Here is a 17,108-nt window from a genome sequence, read left to right as displayed (position 1 = left end):
CTTTTCTTCTTTCTACCAAACTCTCTGAGCATCGCCGTCAGAGAGATGTGGCTCTCTTTGGACATGGAAAACATTCAGATTGTTGAGTCTTCTCTTCACAATCAACCAAATGAGGGTTATTTATTAATTGGACTTGTGCAAAAAACATAACAAGGTGCAAAACTGGGAATTTGATATTTTACACAGCTGGTTGCCTGGTAACCAGCCAGCAGTGAACATGTGCTTTTGCACATGTGGGTTTGGCCCCCGACCAACCCCTTGTTGATAACTGCCAGGACTTCCCCTCAAACTTCCAATCTGAAATGTAAATATATTTAAAGCAACGACCTGCAACTTCTTAACTGGTGAGCTTTAGTTCTAGGCCAGGGGTGTCAAACTAATTTTGCTTGGTGTGCCGGATTTGACCAATTTTTTTCTCGCGGGCCGCACGCTCAAAATAACAAAAACGGTGACATTTTTTTTTTTCTAATTCTTTTTTTTTTACTATTGTTATCTAATCCAATATCGGTTTAGTTCATTTTAAAGGAAATATGCACTTTGTTTACACTCTAATTGTGTAAAATATATTTCTTCAGGATCTTTTCTTGAAATTTCTTGTTTTTTTTCAAATTATGCAAGATACTTTTAATATCATTTTATAAAGATAAACAGAAACAAGTATGTTTTTTTTATATTTCGCTTTTTTATAGGAAATTTAATTAAAAGCTAAATCTTTCTTATTACATCCGAGAGTGTTTCTTTGTGATTTAGAGATTTTTCCAGTACAATTAAGTGTATTTAATTTTAAAAATGGGCGCGGATATTTACGCCAGTGTGCCGAAAAAGTCAGCACTTCTTTGAAACAGTTTTACTTTGTCACTATCCTCGTATTCAAAACTGAAATTCTTAGAATAAAAATCTTCTATCATCTTTTTTAGCAATGATATTTTTCCTGCGAAAATATATAATAGTAGTCAGTTAATAAAAATAAACGACTGGCTACAAAGAAATGAAATCGGCAAATGCATTCTAGAAAACTAAAAAAATGTCGAAAACTGCTTTTTGTGGAATAACGATGGATTTGTAGAAGAAATATATTATCGGATATGCTGCGATTCATAGCAATTATTTATGCCTTCCTTTTTAGTAAATTAACATTTCGTTTTTTTGCGTTGGAAACTTCTCGCGGGCCGCATGAAAATCTCTCTCGGGCCGCATGCGGCCCACGGCCGCACATTTGACACCCCTGTTCTAGGCCCTTTCATTTCGTTACTGTAGTAAAAAAACACTTGAGTTAAATCTGGCAACTATAGTCTTTGTTCAAAGTAAAACTCAACCAGTCTGAGAGGGGAAATGTTCAATTTTGTGAATTTTAAAGATTTGGACAGCAGTTTTCTACACTAAACGGTCTACAGATTTATATATCTTTCACATCGTAAATTTTACATGAGTGATATATTACACCCATTGTTTACAGATAATCCACCTTGCAGGCAGGACTTTCACGGTATATTATTTATAACCCTGGCAGAATGAACTACAATTTAAAAACTCCCAGTTTTCATGAGATAAAAGTTTCATGTGATAAAAAAAAAAAGCAAGGGGGCATCCTTTCTGCAGATCAGGAGGCGTCTAGCAGAAAACACAGGGGTGCTCAGACAAAACTACAGATTTTCAGATATACTGACCCCCCCCACCCACACACACACACACATTTACTTGTATGACGGAAAAAACTACACATACTTTACTTCAATAATTATTTTAAATTGCAATATTTAAACAACCGGCATTCATTCTGCCAAATTTGAAAACAAATAAAACCTTTGTCATTTTCAAAGCACATTTCACCCCATCTATCACTTATCTCTGGAACAGCATGTGTAGTTACTGATCAGAGCGAGCCTAAAAAGTTAAACCGACAACTTTCAAGGATTAAACAGACAAACAAACCCAAGCCAAGGCCAGGGTTAGAAGAAGCCGATTTGTTCCCCAGTCACATAAAACTCAACAAGAGAGAGATTTCAGCGTGTCGAAGGAAGAGCACCAGAGTTGGAGAAGAGTGTCCCCTTTCTGTCATTCAGTGAATGAGTTCAACACTCCAGAAACATGAGACTCACTAGGCTGCACACAAACTTCAGAACAAAACACAAGCAAACCGTGAGAGGACTTTTAATGTATTTATTTATGCATATTTTTCTTCTCTTTTTCTTTGTCAAATTCTTTAAAAAATAAACAAAATTCAGAGTTCTCCATAGGAGAAATATAGTTTGCATCTCCTATTTCTTCCTGGTCCCTTTGTCCTACATTAAACTCTGCGTGGCATTTATTCATTTTTAATTTATCGTTCTCATTTTATTGGTGATCAACTTTGAAAAATATTAGAATTTTCTTAACAATTGATGAATGACTGCAGCTTCAAACGAGCGCTCGCTGCTACAGCTCGGCTCTGTCTTGGTCCTCGTCAGCAGCACACCTGAATCCCAGGTTATCGGAGGCAGAGTCGGGAGTGTTGCCCATCCTGCGAGATAACGAATCACAACCATCGGTTTCTGCAGCACGGAGCAACAACACAATGAAAAATAAACCTCTTTAACCAATGAGTCACCTGGTGGTAATCCGAGCCTTGTGATTGGCTGAACCGTCCACCGTGTCGATCCAGGAGCCTCCGCGCAGCACGTACATCTGGCGCGCTGCTGAAAACAGTGTTGATGTCCACTCCCATGTGTTTCCCATCATGTCATACAGTCCTAAAGGAAAAGCTGTTATTATGCTGACAATATTCCAGGAAGAATCAGCAAGAATAAACTCAGAATAACTATTGTTTCCTTTCTTTGTTACTTATTCAATTGTTTACCTAATCTACAGGACTGTCTCAGAAAATTAGAATATTGTGATAAAGTTCTTTATTTTCTGTAATGCAATTAAAAAAACAAAAATGTCATACATTCTGGATTCATTACAAATCAACTGAAATATTGCAAGCCTTTTATTATTTTAATATTGCTGATTATGGTTTACAGTTTAAGATTAAGATTCCCAGAATATTCTAACTTTTTGAGATAGGATATTTGAGTTTTCTTAAGCTGTAAGCCATGATCAGCAATATTAAAATAATAAAAGGCTTGCAATATTTCAGTTGATTTGTAATGAATCCAGAATGTATGACATTGTTGTTTTTGTAATTGCATTACAGAAAATCACAATATTCTAATTTTCTGAGACAGTCCTGTATGCTTCAGCTACAGGCCCTGGACATGTCAGGCAGCACGTCCACCGCCTCAACGACATGTACGCGAGTACATTTCCTGTTGCAGTGGAAATATTACCATAACTGTTCTGAGGAGGGAAGGCTGTAACCGGGGAGGAGCCGTGGTATCCATCCTCTGCAGTGTCTTTGCCTGGAAACTGGCCCTGAGGTACACAGACCAAACACCAAAAACATCAGCCCATAACTTGGTCTTCATGCAGTCACTTTAACCAAAACATTGGAGAGAGAGTTAACTGATATTCACCAACACTAAAGTAAAATCAACACTTTGTTTTTCCTGCCAGTTCTCAAATGAACATGATATTACCAGTTAACAGCACACTCAAGTCATTGTGGTACAGTATTTCTAAATTGCACATAGGCATATCATCCCGGGAGTTGTATATTTGACAAAAATGTAGCTTTAACTTAAACAAAAAAATAAAAGCATTATGAAACTATTATAAATGACTGCAGACAGCTGACCTGCCAAAGGTTGGTTCTGTTGGCCTGAAACTTGTTCCCCCAAGGATAAGTCCGACCTGGAGCAGCCGAGTCATGAAAGAGAGCAGAAGACAGAAGAAAAAATATGGGCATATTAGTTATAGGTTTATATATATATATATATATATATATATATATATATATATATATATATATATATTCATGCATAGGGCTACTATGGGAATTGCTCCCCCCTTTGCAAGAAAAGTATACTTTCCAGCATCTCAAATTGGATGTTTAAATACTTGTAAAGAAAATATTAACTTCAATGTCCCTCCATGGAGCAGACTGAGCAGGGATATTGGTTTAAGGTAAAACAACAGACGTAAATATACTATACCCCTGGAAACAATACTGTAATGGGTATCTGCTCTGATGAAAAGAAAAATAACAATGTTTAAATGTACTATTATTACCAAGAACAGAAATACTCTACCTAACAACTAAAAATCATTAAGAGGTGATACTGTTTTATGGTATCAATTTATTTTGCAGGGTTTAACTCTCTTTGGAGGCACGTTAATAAAACAAAAATATTTTATTCAAATTCTAAACCCTTTTTTTAACTCCCAAAGGGAAATAACTTAACTTTCACTGCACGAATTGTTACAGATTACTTTTGTAATACTGCATTTGACCCTGCTGTACTTGAGTACCTGCTGTACTCTACTGCCCTTACTTTTTCACAACTTTACCTCTTTTCTTATCATTTTATTTGTTATTTACTGTTTAATTGTGCTTTTAATGTTGATGTAAAGCACTTTGAATTACCTTGTGTTGAATTGTGCTTTACAAATAAACTTGCCTTGCCTTAACTTGTCTGCGACTTGTACTGTTAGACTGATCAGGTGAGGTGTTAGTCAGGTGTAACATGTTAGTGAGGTGTTTGTATGCAGACGGCTGGGCTTCACCTTGCAGCCCTCCACGTGCGGCCCACTCCCACTCCTCCTCGGATGGCAGTCTGTTGCCTCTCCACTGGCAGAAGGCCCGAGCATCATTCCAGCTCACCTGAACCACGGGGAAGTCCAGCCGATCCCTGATGCCTGAGCCGGGCCCTGCAGGCTGAGCAGAGGCAGGTCAAGAGAGCAGCGTGCATAACAACCCTGGAGGTGTCCCAAGAACAAGCATCACCCCCCCAGCTCACCTGTCTCCAGAACACCCGCTCCACAGGCAACCACCAGGGAGCAGACTGGGGGGAACAGGAGGGAGAAATCAAGGTTACCTTACTGGTAAAACTGGCAACTGTGGTGCATTCTTTAGATTAGATTAGATTCAACTTTATTGTCATTGCACATGTCAAAAGTACAGGGCAACAAAATGCAGTTAGCATCTAACCAGAAGTGCTTATGCAGTGAAATAAGCACATGTATGCACAGATTGAAATACAGTATATACATGGGTGATTGCAATATTTACATGAGTGTGGAGGCATTTACAGTAGTACGAGGAGGTAGTTAAAAGGTAAAAAGTCCAGTGCAAATATATATATATTATATATAATCAGAGGTGTCAAGTGACGAAGTACAAATACTTTGTTACCTTACTTAAGTAGAAATTTTGGTTATCTATACTTCAATGGAGTAATTATTTTTCAGACGACTTTTTACTTTTACTCCTTACATTTTCACACAATTATCTGTACTTTTTACTCCTTACATTTTAAAAACAGCCTCGTTACTCTATTTCATTTCGGCCTTTAAATAAAAACTATCCAGTTAAATTGCTCCATCCGGATAGAGTGAATTTGGTTGTGGTTGTTTCAGATGTTCTTGTCCAGTTTTGTTCTTACATCCGTTGCCCTCAGATTCCTGCAACTAAACTTGGATGTACATTCCAATAAAGTTTAGGATAAATGATAACATGCCTCTGAAGTTTGACTTTTTGCACCATTACAATATTTATAGGCAACTAGTCATCACATCTTCTACTCTCTGAAACACATGTTAATGCTCAATAGTACACATATATGGTTCTTTAGTATATTTGCATTATACTAAGATGCATTCATTTTCAATGGCTTTTGTCCTTAATGGCTTTTTTCCCCCTTACATTACTTTTACTTTTATACTTTAAGTAGTTTTGAAACCAGTACGTTTAGCCTATACTTTTACTTGAGTAAAAAAACTTGTGTTGATACTTCAACTTCTACAGGAGTATTTTTAAACTCTAGTATCTATACTTCTACCTGAGTAATGAATGTGAATACTTTTGACACCTTTGTATATAATATATATTCTTGCCTGTTATTTAATATGATTTACTCATCTCAAACATGGAGTACCTCGATTCTCTGAGTGATTTTGCTTTTCACTTCATCTGACACGAAGTCTTCAAACACAAAACTCCAGCCAAACGTCTCAGCTTCAGTTTTGTACTTTTCTGCTCTCACAAAGTCTCTGTTGTGGGTAAAAAAAAACACAGTTATAACCCCCTTGCCCCCCCACTAGGACATCATCCAGTTCACGGTAATGTTTCCAGCGGTGTTACCTGAAGTCAGCGTTAGTGACCGGGTACTGGTCCAGTCTAAAGGGCTGCACTGAGACCTCCCTGGTGTTCGACTCCCCGTCCCTGCCGTCGGCCGCACTGGTCCCCATCAGCATCCTCCCCGCGGGGACGGCCAGCATCTCCCCCGAGGCTGCTGGAGGGGTCACTGTAATTATCTAATTCATTCATTCATTATTTGGTTGCAAAAGAACAAGAAAGGCTTACCTGCTGCTGCTAGTAAAATCACAGCAAATATCCGGAACAGAGTTTTAACGTCCATTCTTGCCAGTATCACTCGTGCAAACGCGTATCCTAAACCTACTTTTCAATATTGATTAGGAAAATGGACATGTAACTGCTTTCAAAAGCAAAACTTGTCAAACATTTCTTCTGATCATTTCACTATTGGCTGGGGTGGAAACATCTGTTCCAACGTTTAAAAGGGTCCGTGTTAAAAGGTTCCGCTTTCTTTGCAAATTCAGTTCCTCGTCTTATGAACATTTCTGGAGTTGCACCATATTTCACACCCTTTTATATCACCAGTAAAACACGAACATACAGGACTGTCTTAGAAAATTAGAATATTGTGATAAAGTCCTTTAATTTCTGTAATGCAAAAATGTCATACATTCTGGATTCATTACAAATCAACAGAAATATTGCAGATCATGGCTTACAGCTTAAGAAAACTCAAATATCCTATCTCAAAAAAATAGAATATTCTGGGAATCTTAATCTTAAACTGTAAACCATAATCAGCAATATTAAAATAATAAAAGGCTTGCAATATTTCAGTTGATTTGTAATGAATCCAGAATGTATGACATTTTAGTCTTTTTAATTACATTACAGAAAAATATTTGACAATATGTTTCAGGTAGGCATTTTGCTTGCTGTTTTTTTTTTTCGTTTTATAATTTTCTGCTAAAAATTAAAGAGACTACTAAACTTGATTAATACGTAGTCTGTAACAGTCAAATTACAGAGCGATACAAGGTTCGCCTGTTTCTGGAAACACTGGAGGAAATGTTTGTATGTTTTTAACTAATTTGAACGGCACAAGTGAATCTCTTTGTTTTTAATGGCTGTGTCTTTGTATCTCGTTTTGTATTCTGGACCAAGTATCTGCAAATAAAGTTTATATATAAATTGTGTTTTAAATGTTACTCAGAAAGTGTCACGTTTTTACAAACTTCCTGAAACTTAAACTTAAACCTTAACTTTAAACTTAAAATTAAATTATCTGGGAGAGATAAAATGCAAATGTAATACCTATGCATTTCAAAGAATACATTGATTGTATATTTACCTAAATTGTAATCATTTGACACAAAAATGCAACATTTCATTGTGAAGAAGCACAGAGCACATTCAAAAGTTCAAAGACTTTACTTCAGTAAATGCACCATTTGAAAGTTACTGAGTTAATTTTAGTAGTTTGCTTAGGTACAATCTTAATAGATTCAATCATGTTTCAAATATTTAGATATGATTTGCTTGTTTTCAGATTTGATCAGTTTTGGACTGACAATGGACCAAAGAAGAACCTGTACTTGGGCAAGATATAGACCCAGTTTACTTTGAGCACTTAGTCTGGGACTAGGATTAGTATTAATAAATTATAATCCAACTCTTACAGGGGAAAAAAAAAGGACAACCAACTCTTTCAGGAGCCAAGAGAAACTTTAATGGGATAGAAACAAAACTGTGGCTGAGGTCAGTGCGTCTAACAAAATCTCATAAATAAACCAATCATTTCAGAGGGAGGCGTTGACAAATCCATGAAAAAAATGAAAACTCAGGACTAGCAGAACAATGACTTCTGACAGACGCTCGGATGGATGCTGTGGGTGTACATGGCTGTCCATCAAGTGGGGTGCTTCCAATTGCCAAGAGCAGGGTCGGTCCACTGAACCGTCGGGTAGACGACTATCTCTGCAAGTGCAATAACGCTGGAGCTTCTGCAGGTGATTTAACCTTTCAGGGAAGACAATCCAGCTCGCATGATCTCATCTACCAACAAGATGTTGCTGGCGATCACTGTGCTGTAAAGAGAGATGTTGAAGATAGTTAAAAACATATACTGGGGGTTGCATCAACTACTGTATTTCAATGGCCATGTGAATTTAAAGGTAAAAAAAAACAAACATCTTACCATGAATGGAGAAGCTGTTTCTTGACGCTGTAATTATCCCATACACCACCTTCCCCTGCCACGAAGGGTTCTCCTGAAAATCATTTTAGTAGAAAACAACATTAAAAATGTTCAAACTTACCGATGATGTACATCTGTGTTGACATGATTATCTATGTAATACAGAATATGCATCATCCAGTTTATAGTTCAAACTAAAAATTTAAGAGCAGCTGATTAAAAAGTTTTCTGATCACTGGTGTGGTTCTGACCTGTGCCGAGGTCGACTCCAACAAGCTGTCCAGACTCTTTGTACTCCGTCTGTAGTTTCAGTACCGTCTCCTGTGGGTCATAACCAGAGTTCTGGGCCAGGACCTAAAAAACATGCACAAAAACAACAAAGTTCAAACACCACACATACAGAAATACATTTGTTTCATCATCACCAATCAGAAACATCAAAAAGTTCTGTGGCTGGTTGAAAACAAACCTTGGGGATCACCAGGAGAGCATCAGCAAAGGCCTGGACTCCCAGCTGGGCTCGGCCTTTCACATTGGGCTTATGTTTGACCAAAGCATCTGCCACCGCAACCTCAAACGCACCGGCACCAGACACGACACTACCTGAAAACCAAAGGAGTATTCAGAACACAGTCATGCACAACGTTTCAGTGGGACAACTACAGAAACAAGTCTTGTGGAGTTTGTGCTGATCAACTGAATACATGTAGGAGAAACTGAACTCTCCTATGTAGAGGAAAAGACCAGAGTCACTGTAGCACAGACACAAATCCAGAGAGAGCCACACTAGCTTCCCTGGGTGTTCGCTGTGCAAAATAAACCCCACACACAAAAAAAATAAACAAAATAATAATCTATGTGCAAATTAGTTTATGGAACTTTGAGCTGCTAACCAATGAAATACAAAATCCTCTGACATGTACACTCACAGCCACATCAGGAGGTACACCTAGTGATGCACCGAAATGAAAATTTGTGGCCGAAACCGAAAATAATAATAAACACTTGGCCGAATACGAACAATACCGAACATGGTTCTTCGCAGTTTTTCATTTATTTTGCCAATTTTTTCACCATTGCATAAATCAAATAAATTTGATTTAGGCATGCTTTTCAAAGAAAAAAAATCTTTTACAAAATTACAAGGTAGAAAATATTTATTGAACATAAAAAACTGAACATTTTTTAATTTCCCAGCATTGTGTTGTTTTGGTTCCACCTCCCGGTGAATGTTAGGTAAAATTCTTATGTGGTTACTTTTTGGTTGGCCAACGATTTATGTTTGTGGTGCGCAACCGTTACGGGAGCGGCCAGTCTATTTCCTTATATTACAACGCCGTTATTAATTGTTCTTTTTTTCCCCACTTATTCCACCGAACACCGAAAGTGTTTTTTTTTGCCATTTTCGGCCAAACAATTTCGGTTACCGAACAATCGGTGCATCACTAGGTACACCTGTTCAATTGCTTGTTGATACAAGTATCTGATCAGCCAATCACACGGCAACAACTAAATGCATTTAGTCGGGTAGACATGAAGTTGAAGCCGAGCATCAGAATAGAAGAAAGGGGATTGAAGCACCTTTGAACGCGGCACGGTTGCTGGTGTCAGACGGGCTGGTCTGAATATTTCAGAAACTGCCGACACACTGATATACTGGGATATGACAACCACCTCTAGCACGCCTGATACGAGGAAGCCGTCCCTGATCGTGTGGCCTATGTCTGTCTGCATAAAACTGTCAAATTTAACAAGGGCTTTCTTTTGACGGAAAGATCTACCATGAGAACTGTAACTGGATACTTTAATATAAAAAATTAAAAAAATGAACGACTTAACTCCAAGATAGAAATCTTTATGCCTTACCATCTTCAATGGCGTTCTTGACTGCTCGCAAACCATCCCTCACGGCATCTTTGATCTGTGTAAGGGTGTGTTTGTTGGGGCCCTTCACCAGCAGGGTGACTGAGCGAGGGTTCCCACACTTCTCAATGAATGTGAATTTCTCCTCACCCTGAAAATAGTATCAAACAACTTTACCTGAACATTTTATTCAAAAGATAAAAAAGAACTGACAGTGGTTTTTTTTTTTTAAGTTTAATTTCATACCAAATATCAAAGATTTTTCCAGGGCAACTTGAGACAGATACTCACCAGTGTGTGTTCATAAACCAGCCCAGCATGTCCTAAACACTCAGGTGTGAGGTCGTCCACTGAATTCATGGCAATGCCCCCACAAGCAAGAGAGAGTCTGACAAACGAGAAACAAGTATGAATGTCCCAGTTCCTTGATGTGATTTAAGATGATGTTAGAACACATGATATGTACACACACAGAGATGCAGCCCAACTGTGGGACTGAAAGAAAACATTTAACTTCACAGCTGTAAAATATGGAAACCAATGAGCTGATTCAATATGGTCAAAACAACCTTAACTGAAATCTTTAATATCTTTCTGCACATCCCAAATTGATTAAAAGAAGCAAATGAGATTAATGAACCACAGGGGTCATAAAGAAGCGTTGATGTTAAATTTTTATTCTAAGTTGACGAACAAAAAAAAGGTAATAAAAACAGCATAAAAAATTATAAGAATCTATTTGATAAGATAAAACAAGTTTATTCACATTGAACCAAAACAAAAGAATGCACACAAACTATATAACACGAGGAAGTCGATTCACACAATAAAAAATAATCATGAAACTTTCAACTGTAGTATTTCTTTGGTTTTGGAAGTAAACGTGAAGGCCAGGACCCTGGGTGCCCCCTAATGGGTGCAGAACTCTGCAACTTAGTAGAAGTGCTGATGGCAACATTAGTACAGCGATTTTAATACAGCTGATCAACTGCATATCACAAAAAATTATTTTCTCTCTTCTTGCAAATAGTTGCATACGTATGATGGTTTACTCTGAAAACATCTTTTGCTGAAAAAGTACCAATGTATTTGTATAAATCGGAAAAAAAAATAAATAAACCTCCTTCCTTACCTTTCCATGTTCCTCCTCTTCGCCCTGCGCAGGGCAACAATGCCTTCCTTGGCAAGGGCATCCAGGGAGAACGGGTCAACACCCTGAACGACAGAGGTAAAAGTTCTCCATTATCAAAATGTAACGGCTGAGTTTATTTTGTTAGAGGTAAATGATCAGATTGTTCTGATCTGATGAATACATGTAGGGGAGGAGAAGGCTCTCCTAATGCAGAGGTACAGATCAGGGTCACTCTGGCACAGATACAGGAGACCAGGGAGAGCCACGCTAGCATCCCTGGGTGTTCACTGTGCATTTAATACATTTCACTAGACTATTACTTTCACATACACAAAGAAAATCGATGTCAATGTGAAGTCTTTTTTATACATGACATTACCAATTGTTTGGGTTTTTTTTAGCAGTAAATGATTGACCTTTACATTCAAATTTGTGAGTTGGTCTGACTGGTAGAAGTATCCTTAATGCAAAAGTAGCCACCCCATACATTGTTTAACATTATTTTCTACAAGGTACTTTTAAAAATTGCACAATAATTTATTAATTATATGAACCTGTTGATGAATGTTCAGTTAAAATAAAGCATACTCTTCTCAAAACTAACCTTTTGGTTAATGACGACAAAACCTTTTTCGTCATTAGGACAGACTTTCTTTTTCAGGGCAATGATCCTCTGCACACGATCCTCAATGAACTTCCTTTCTGCGGCCACAAGTTTCTCCCTCTCGCCGGCGCTCTTGTAGAAGAAGCCGGAGTTGACCTCTGTCTTTTCGTACTCCAGGGACACATTGCACGTCAGTATGTAAGCATCCTCTACCCTCTTCTTCATGTCTGGGTGTCGTGCGCCATGATCCAACACCAGACCTTTGATCAGTCTGAAGAAAGAAAGAAAAAGAAAAAAGCATTCAGATTTTTCATACAGGGCTGAAATTCTGCTTGTTGGATGTCTGTATGAAAACTCACTGTGTGTCGCAGTCAGTCTTATGCTTCATCTCCATTATTTCCACCATGTAAAGGTCAATGGGCTCATTGGGTTTAGCGATGGTGAGAACAGCATCCACCACAGCCTGCAGACAGTCAGTTTTTCAAAATGTTGTACCAATTGCAGAATCAATTCGATGTTGTAGCACAGCACACACAAAGCTCTGCTCCTTCATGTCTCACCTCAGTGAGCAGGTCAGCCAGCTCTTTGTGGACCTTGGTCCTGAGGGAGGTGCGTGCAACATTGATGAGCGTCTCTCTGTCCATCTCTCGGGTAATCTTGACTTCCTCCAAAACAGCCAAGGCTTTTTCTTTTGCTGCCTCGAAGCCCTCTGCAATAATTCTTGGATGAAGACCCTGCAGCAGGCAATCAAAGTGAATTATGACTCTACCAGTGGAGGCTTTCGTCATAGATTTGGGACTGATTCAGTTAAAATCAAAATTTAATTAAAAATGTCAAATTTAAAATCCAAAAGATAAGAATTAACCTTATGTAAGGTGCTATACAGGGCTGCGACGTCACACTCTTACCTCTGACACGTAGAGATCAGCCTGCTTCAGCAGCTCGCCAATGATGAGGACGTTGGAGGTGGTGCCATCCCCTGTGATGTCATCCTGCGCAGTGGCAACCTTGGCAATCAGTGATGCTGTTGGATGCTGAATTTGCTGGGAAAAATACATAAATTTGATTTAAATAAAGGGTTTCTAAATGTCTTTATTCTATTATTGATACAAGGTCCACTTCTACTCATTTATAAGTTGAATGTTTGATTGTTCTCAGCTAAACACAATCTTCTGATAAGTAACTTGGAGGAAACAATCTGGCTTCTTCAGTTTATTACTTTAACACTGGCTACACATTGGATATTTAAAAGACTTAAAGGAGCTGTATGTAAGAGCAATAATAAAATGAATCATAAAATGACCCCGATATGTCAACAGACATTTAAAAATCATGTTCATTTCAAATACTTATGTCACTGACAACAGCACTCAAGCCAGGATATTCCCGTTTAAAAAGAGGAGTTGCAGCCCTCAACTGATGTTTATGTTGTCATTTTTTGTTTTGGCCTGAAGCTCCGCCCTCCACCTATCTCCCAATCACCAAGTCAGTATTGTTTCTGAAGCTCCACCCTCCACCTATCTCCCAATCACCAAGTCAGTATTGTTTCTGAAGCTCCACCCTCCACCTATCTCCCAATCACCAAGTCAGTATTGTTTCGGCATCCGGGTTGCCAGCTCGGCTCTAATTATCGCAGCAGCCGCTACGAACGTGTTGGATGAAAAACCTGGCAACCTCTGGTCGGGGGGAGGAGGGGGAGGGTACACGCCGCTCAACAATATTTTGAAAGTGAATGTAGTACCAGTTTTGGCCATTTCTTACAGACAGCTCCTTTAATATGCATTATAAAACTTCTATAGAAAAGCCTTTTGACAATCAGCCCACTATTGCATGTTACATTACAATGCATTATGGGTAATGATGATGCAAGATGGCAGCAAACACCTCTGTTCTCTGGACCCTTCAGTGAAATAAATGCATTCTTTGTATCGGATAATGCACAGAATACATTGTAATTGAAAATATGTTATAAAACTTTAGTGTAGTGAAGTTCTTAAAAATAGTTTTGTGTGTGTTTATCAATATATTTCAGCATGAGAGGGTCGTTTAAGACGAGTGTTGCTCTTAATAGAAAAAATCTTAAATACAAAATATGCTCAGCCCGGGAAGACACCATCAAATTTAACTGCTAAATGACAGGTTACAATAATAAATAAAAATAAATAAATAAATACATTTATGAATTATGCTTATTTCTGTTACAAAAGGTAGAGATTATTATATTGGGCTGAAAACTTCTTGGAGAGGCACAGGTCAGAGTTACTGTAGCATAGACACAGGTAAACAGAGTATATTTTAACATCCTCAGATGACATGACTGATTACACCACAAATTAGATGCAAAATATTTGGTGTTTATATAAGAAATGTAAATTAAAATATTTTATTGACCCAATAATTTTATTTCATTGCTGTATGCTGTCATCGACTTAGATTGATGAACAATTACATAGTAAGATTGACACTGACGTGATAATCAGCACTAAGAGGATCTGCAGCTTTATTCCTAGTACTATAATCTAGTTGATCATGCACATAAACGCTTAAAGGCATTTCTAGTGTGATAAACTTACAGCTACACAGATTAGGGGTGTGGTCCATTATTGTAAAAGAAAGAAGTAAATCACCAGGACAAGGCACTTGGCCAGAAATGCCTCATTTCTACATGTTAAACCCTGGGGCTTAGCCGGGGCCAGTATCAGTCCACTAACAAACTAAATGTGGTCTCAGAGTCAGCACTTCTTACCATCTCATGCAACAAGACGTTGCCATCTTTGGTCAGCTTGATGTCTCCTGCACCAGACACCAGCCTGCGAAATATGACGACAGAAAAATGGTTCAGTACACTCCTGCTGTCATCTGCAATTCATTCCAGGTGGCAACTAAGAATTCATTAAAAATATCAGGTCCATAAACCAAGCAGTGCGTGCAGTCTGCTCACTTCCTATTAAGATTTTAACTATTTGTGATAAGTCCCATTTCCGTATGGAAACGCGGCGCTAAAGGCCTCATAGCGATCCAAATAATATTGCCATTTAATCTTTTATTAAACGTAATACTTAACATCATCCATGTCGGGTTGATATCAACTTTATGATTATGCGCCCTCAGATTTAAGGATGATTTATGGTTCCGCGTTACACCAACGCAGAGCCTACGGCGTACGGTACGCGTCGCAGCGTACCGTACGCCGTAGTCACTGCGTCGATTTAACGCTGAACCATAAATCAGGCTTAAGCATCCCCTGTTAACACGCTAGTTAGCTTAGCGGTATGACTGGGCAGGAAAACGTGCGCGGGGAATCCAGCTTTCTGGGAACAAACTACTGCTTCGGTTATTCTGACTGTAGTTTAACTGACTACATTTTGTGACCCACAAAGAGAGGCCACTAAGCTTTTACCACCAAGTCGTGCTGCGACAGATCGACACATGCAACGTTTTAAGTGTGAATAGCAGCTAACTGTGTTAGCAGCAACGCGTGCTGCACAAAGGCGACACTCACATCTTCATGGTTCCCTTCGGTCCCAGGTTGCTCTTCAGCACATCCTGGAGCCCCCGGGCGGCACTTATGTTCACCGCCAGGGCCGCCTGGGCTCTGGCCACCTCCGCCTTGGGGTTTAGGGCTTTGACGGCAGACATAGCGGGGTTGGAGTGAGCGTGTCGCCGGCTGCGTGTTAGCTCTGCTCTGCTCCGGAGAAGAGAGGCGCTTCCAGAAGGAACACCACGTGGTCCTGCGCTGCCTTCAGGGAACCCGGCGATGCCCGGAAATTACGCTTTCACAACATTTCTTACACATAATTCTGAAAGCTCCCATTGTTTCTTATATTTCTTACTTAAATGACAGTATCTTGACTGTATTTGTTCAGGGTAAAATGATACGGCTAAAATTGGATTCTAATTGGGTATTTATGTCTCACCAAATAACCTACTATATCAACTTTATATTTTAAAAGATAAGATAAGATAAGATAAGATATTCATTTATTAGTCCCACAGCGGGGAAATTCGCAGTGTACAGCAGCAAAGGCGATAGTGCAAAACAAGAGGCATCAATAGAAATAATAATGATACAATAATATCAGAGTATGACACACTATAAACAGTACTGGTATAATAATAATAAAAAAAACATACTGGTATATAAAATAAGATAACAGACGGATATTTACATAATTGCACGTTGCAGTGAATGATATTGCACATTATATTCTAGTATGTATATTTATTGTCAGGTTGTATGTGGTCTACTGTGAGCAGTGCTGGTTGGGAGTTCCTTCTCCATCATGGATGACGGCTTAGCCATCATCCTCCTCTCTCCCACCACCTGTACTGTGTCCAGAGAGCAACCCAGGACAGAGCCGGCCCTTTCAGTGATTTTGTCCAGCCTCCTTCTGTCTGCAGCTGTGATGTTGCTGCCCCAGCAGACCACTCTATAAAAAATGGCTGATGCCACCGTTTTATAATAGGTCCATGCACCATAGTGTCATAAAAAGTTTTCAGGAGTGTTTCCTGCACACCAAAAGCCCTCAGCCTCCTGAGCAAATAAAGTCTGCTCTGGCCTTTTTTGTGGAGTGCAGAGGAATTAGTAGTCCAGTCCAGTTTATTGTTGAGGTGAACACCCAGGTATTTATAAGATGTCACCAAGAAAACAGCTTATTACAATTCTTATATTACAAAACAAATTTCCCAAATACTGCATATATATAAAAGTGACCCATTTGACAGCAGTACCCTACATTGAACAAGTGTCGAAGCACAGCTGAATGTTTTTCAATGTCCACTCATCACCTCAAGTGTAAATTTTCACTCAAATTCCCATCTTTTTGAAGGCATCACGAGTCACGCCCTGGACTTCACACTGATTGGTTGACTACGTCATCCGAGGCAGAGCAGTGGATAAAACATTTTTAATCCAGTTTTATCCACTGCTCTGATCCGAGGGTCTCCACGGTCTTTGTGACGGGGCAGTTTAGACATAAGTTTGTTCTTAAGCGTTAACTCTAAATTGAGGATATTTTTCAGACCGAGGTTTTGCCATTTTCACATGTTTTTACGTGAAAATAAAACGTGATGCAACTTGATGGTGGGACATTTTTTCAGTACCTCAAAATAAAATGGGCATTTTATTATTCTCATA

General features: G+C 38.8%; 2 protein-coding genes and 2 non-coding genes across 5 annotated transcripts; all 4 read right to left on the bottom strand.

The window, feature by feature from the left end:
- Nucleotides 1-2,152: 2,152 nt before the first annotated feature.
- sumf2 (sulfatase modifying factor 2) lies at nucleotides 2,153-6,637 on the bottom strand. 2 transcript variants are annotated; one of them, XM_061740852.1, is made up of 9 exons: nucleotides 6,443-6,637; nucleotides 6,221-6,371; nucleotides 6,015-6,129; nucleotides 4,878-4,922; nucleotides 4,645-4,795; nucleotides 3,716-3,771; nucleotides 3,309-3,393; nucleotides 2,588-2,729; nucleotides 2,153-2,500 (listed from the first exon to the last, which is right to left on the bottom strand). In XM_061740852.1, the coding sequence occupies exons 1-9, from the start codon at nucleotides 6,495-6,497 to the stop codon at nucleotides 2,416-2,418; spliced, it is 885 nt and encodes a 294-aa protein (XP_061596836.1). In that variant the 5' UTR covers nucleotides 6,498-6,637; the 3' UTR covers nucleotides 2,153-2,415. The 2 variants fall into 2 exon arrangements, with proteins under 2 accessions (XP_061596836.1, XP_061596837.1); XM_061740853.1 differs by having other exon boundaries at nucleotides 6,221-6,368.
- A 1,244-nt stretch (nucleotides 6,638-7,881) lies between these two features.
- Nucleotides 7,882-15,679, bottom strand: cct6a (chaperonin containing TCP1, subunit 6A (zeta 1)). Its single transcript, XM_061739737.1, has 13 exons — nucleotides 15,474-15,679; nucleotides 14,718-14,781; nucleotides 12,880-13,014; nucleotides 12,532-12,705; nucleotides 12,331-12,434; nucleotides 11,972-12,242; nucleotides 11,368-11,450; nucleotides 10,527-10,623; nucleotides 10,239-10,386; nucleotides 8,842-8,975; nucleotides 8,624-8,726; nucleotides 8,373-8,445; nucleotides 7,882-8,262 (listed from the first exon to the last, which is right to left on the bottom strand). Exons 1-13 carry the CDS (start codon nucleotides 15,608-15,610, stop codon nucleotides 8,190-8,192), a joined length of 1,596 nt encoding a protein of 531 aa, XP_061595721.1. The 5' UTR covers nucleotides 15,611-15,679; the 3' UTR covers nucleotides 7,882-8,189.
- On the bottom strand, nucleotides 9,054-9,186 carry LOC133460352 (small nucleolar RNA SNORA22). The gene has a single exon (XR_009784106.1). It is a non-coding gene; the product is annotated as a small nucleolar RNA SNORA22 (small nucleolar RNA).
- LOC133460351 (small nucleolar RNA SNORA22) lies at nucleotides 11,526-11,662 on the bottom strand. Its single transcript, XR_009784105.1, has one exon. It is a non-coding gene; the product is annotated as a small nucleolar RNA SNORA22 (small nucleolar RNA).
- Nucleotides 15,680-17,108: the final 1,429 nt, after the last annotated feature.

This window comes from Cololabis saira, chromosome 14, assembly GCF_033807715.1.
Source record: "Cololabis saira isolate AMF1-May2022 chromosome 14, fColSai1.1, whole genome shotgun sequence".
In the NCBI taxonomy this organism is placed as follows: Eukaryota; Metazoa; Chordata; class Actinopteri; order Beloniformes; family Belonidae; genus Cololabis; species Cololabis saira.
This window is presented reverse-complemented; position numbering and strand designations above follow the sequence as displayed.